Here is a 2,816-nt window from a genome sequence, read left to right as displayed (position 1 = left end):
GTCTCTCTCCATACCTCCAGATCCAGTCTCTCAGCCCTGCCTGACTTCTTCTCCCACCGGCACCCCCCGTCAACCCAGGTCTTACCCGGGGGGGGACAGAGGGGACGTATTAGTGGGACTACTGCCCCCCTGAACCTCCACACGGGGAGCCATGTGACCCCCCCTACTCGCGGCTGCAGACCTCCCCCCCTTTTTCACCTGCACCTCTCATCGGGGGATTCTTCTTCTCCAACCTCTCCTAGAAGCAGCCTTGTGGATCTTCTCTAGCTTAGGGGACTGCAGAGACTCGGTCTTACCCAGCCGGGTGTCACTCTTTCTCTGGGCACTGTGGGGTGTGTGCGCCCCCTGGTCCTGGAGGCCAGCTAGCGCTCCAGCACCATGGATTACCTGCTTGGGATTGTAGTACTGCTGCTGTGTGGGGCGGTGCTGCCGGGGAGAGGGGAGCCCAAGCACAGCGTCCCCAGGCTAAAGCTCTCGTACAAGGGTGAGTGTTTGTGACTCCGCGTCTCTCTCTCTCACTCTCTCCCTCTCTCTCTGTCTCTCTCTCTCTCTCTCTCTCTGTCTCTCTTCTGCTGCTGCTGCTGCAGCCTCAAGCAAGGCTCCGGGAGCGACACTGGTGGGGGGGGTGCGCTGCTTCATAGATCTTCTTCTCCCTCTTCATGTGCTTCTCACGCCTGCCTCTTGTGTATGCATGCAGTCCCTTTTCAATGTGTAAATCGTTTACCTTTACCTGAGAGTCAAAGAGAGAAGTTTGTCTTTTTTTTTTGGTGCCTTTTTTCTTTTTCTTTGTCTCCCTCTCTCTCTCTCTCTCTCTCTCTCTCTCTCTCTCTCTCTCTCTCTCTCTCTCTCTTCTCTCTCTCTCTCTCTCTCTCTCTCTCTCTCCGTCTTTAGAATTCAGTCCTCTTCCCCTCTCTTAGAAATACAGTCAGATTGGTTCCATATGCTGAGAAGCTCTTGTTTAAATGTATGTATTGGCCCTTGTACTTATTTCCCCCTTTTCAACTAGGACTATACTGGCACACTGTGCAGTACTGGCTTCAGTGCTGCCTTAATGGCTCCTGTCCGAACTCCCAAAAAAGGGGTCTGCTGGGGTCTGCTTCTGCCTCTGTCACACACACAAAACGTTCCTTAAGGGGGGGGGGGGGGGGGAGACCTGGTCTCCCTAGTTCTCATTACCTCAAAATGGAATTACCTCAAAATGGATTTAACAGCCCATTCTTTTGGAGTTCAGCAGTACTTCTGGTTGTGCTTAAAGGCATGCAATCACTGTATGCGTTTAACAGTATGGTGCATAGGGAGGATGTTTAGGAGAAGGAGATGGAAGTGAATTAGATGTGTGTGTGTGGTGTGTGTGTGTGTTTTAGGGAGGGTGGCATGCACGTACTCGTACGCGATTGTCGTCGTGAAAGTAAACATGTTATTCTCTGGTTGTGTGTTATTTTGAGGGGAGACTGAGGAGCGCCGTCTCTCCCTCGCCCTCTCTCTCTCTCTCTCTCTCTCTCTCTCTTTCTCCCACTCCCTCCCTCTCTCTCTCTCTCTCTCCCCCCCTCCTCGCTCTCTTCCCTTTCGTCTCTCCTCTTTCTCTCACACCCTAGACTAAATCAGGCTCTTTGTAATAGCAGACCTTTCATCTCTCGAGACAGAAATAACCACCAACATTTTTGGCATATTTTGGGACGTTTTCTTTGAATGTCGGTCAGGGAGGCTGTCGCGGTTCTTTGTCCAAAACATTACCGAAAGTACAAGGCTGAAGCAGTGTGGCCTTTTTTTTGTTGTTGCAAAAAATAGAAATTGCATTCTTAGATTTATGAACATGGCGATTTGTCCTCTTTTTTTTTTTCTCGACTGCAAAATAAGATTATGGAGCAAAAAGGGTGCTTCTGTTTTAACAAGTGTTTATGGCTTTGAAGTGATGGTCACATTATTTCAATCCGTGGAGAGAATGGAATGAGGTTGTGAGTGAAAACATCAGACAAGCGCCTGTCTGTCTTGTCGTAAAAATGACCTAAGACGCATTTGATCACGCAATGCATCTTATCACGCAATGCATTTATCCACATCTCAAAAATAGCTCGATGCGCTTCTTTGTGTGTGCTTGATTGTAATGTCTCTTATGCAGCAACATTCTTTGTTGACGCTATAAACAATCCTACACCGGTGCAGTTCAAGGGTCAAGTTGCACGTTGCCTAACCCTAAAATCCTGCCTCACCTGTGCTGCTTCCTATCTCCTTCTGAGGTCATAATAACGTGAGGCGGGAACGTGCTAACCCACGAGCATGCTGGGTAAAAATGTCTGTGTTGCATCACCAAAGCGCCTCTCCGGATAGAGCCATCTGTCAGATGAATAGGACTGCTGTCCTCGTCCCCCCTCTGATCTCACCTCAGTCATTTGGACATGTCACCGTGGAGATGACAAGACAGGGAAAAAGGTGTCATCGAGCCATACTAAGCTCTCCTCTCTACTGTATAGGTAATAGAGACGTGTCACAGGAAAACGCTACTGACAGACGATGAAAAGCTGCCTGCCTGCCTGTGTGTGTGTGTGTGTGTGTGTGTGTGTGTGCGTGTGTGTGTGTGTGGTGTGTGTGTGTGTGTGTGTGTGTGTGTGTGTGTGTGTGTGTGTGTGTGTGTGTGTGTGTGTCTGTCTAAAATGTTCTCGCTTCAGCCTGGTGTGAGGACTCGACACCTTCTCTTGTGATTTCCTCTCTTCAGGCTGTAAGTGGTGTGTGTGTGTGTGTGTGTGTGTGTGTGTGTGTGTTTAGAGGGGTGAGATGTGTCACATCTGACACGCACTAGGATAATTAGACACCTGGCT

The 2,816-nt window shown here is 49.4% G+C and overlaps 1 protein-coding gene across 1 annotated transcript in view; it reads left to right on the top strand.

Moving 5' to 3' along the window:
• Positions 1–378: 378 nt before the first annotated feature.
• Positions 379–2,816, top strand: part of sema3aa (sema domain, immunoglobulin domain (Ig), short basic domain, secreted, (semaphorin) 3Aa) — a gene marked incomplete at its 5' end in the record, with an annotated part of 48,314 nt that continues 45,876 nt past the window's right edge. Inside the window, 1 exon segment of the mRNA XM_080538259.1 lies at positions 379–484. Coding sequence (XP_080394385.1) covers positions 379–484 — 106 coding nt within the window.

The sequence above is a fragment of the Nansenia antarctica genome, assembly GCF_963989245.1.
Source record: "Nansenia antarctica genome assembly, chromosome: 8".
NCBI classification, from domain to species: domain Eukaryota; kingdom Metazoa; phylum Chordata; class Actinopteri; order Argentiniformes; family Microstomatidae; genus Nansenia; species Nansenia antarctica.
This window is presented reverse-complemented; position numbering and strand designations above follow the sequence as displayed.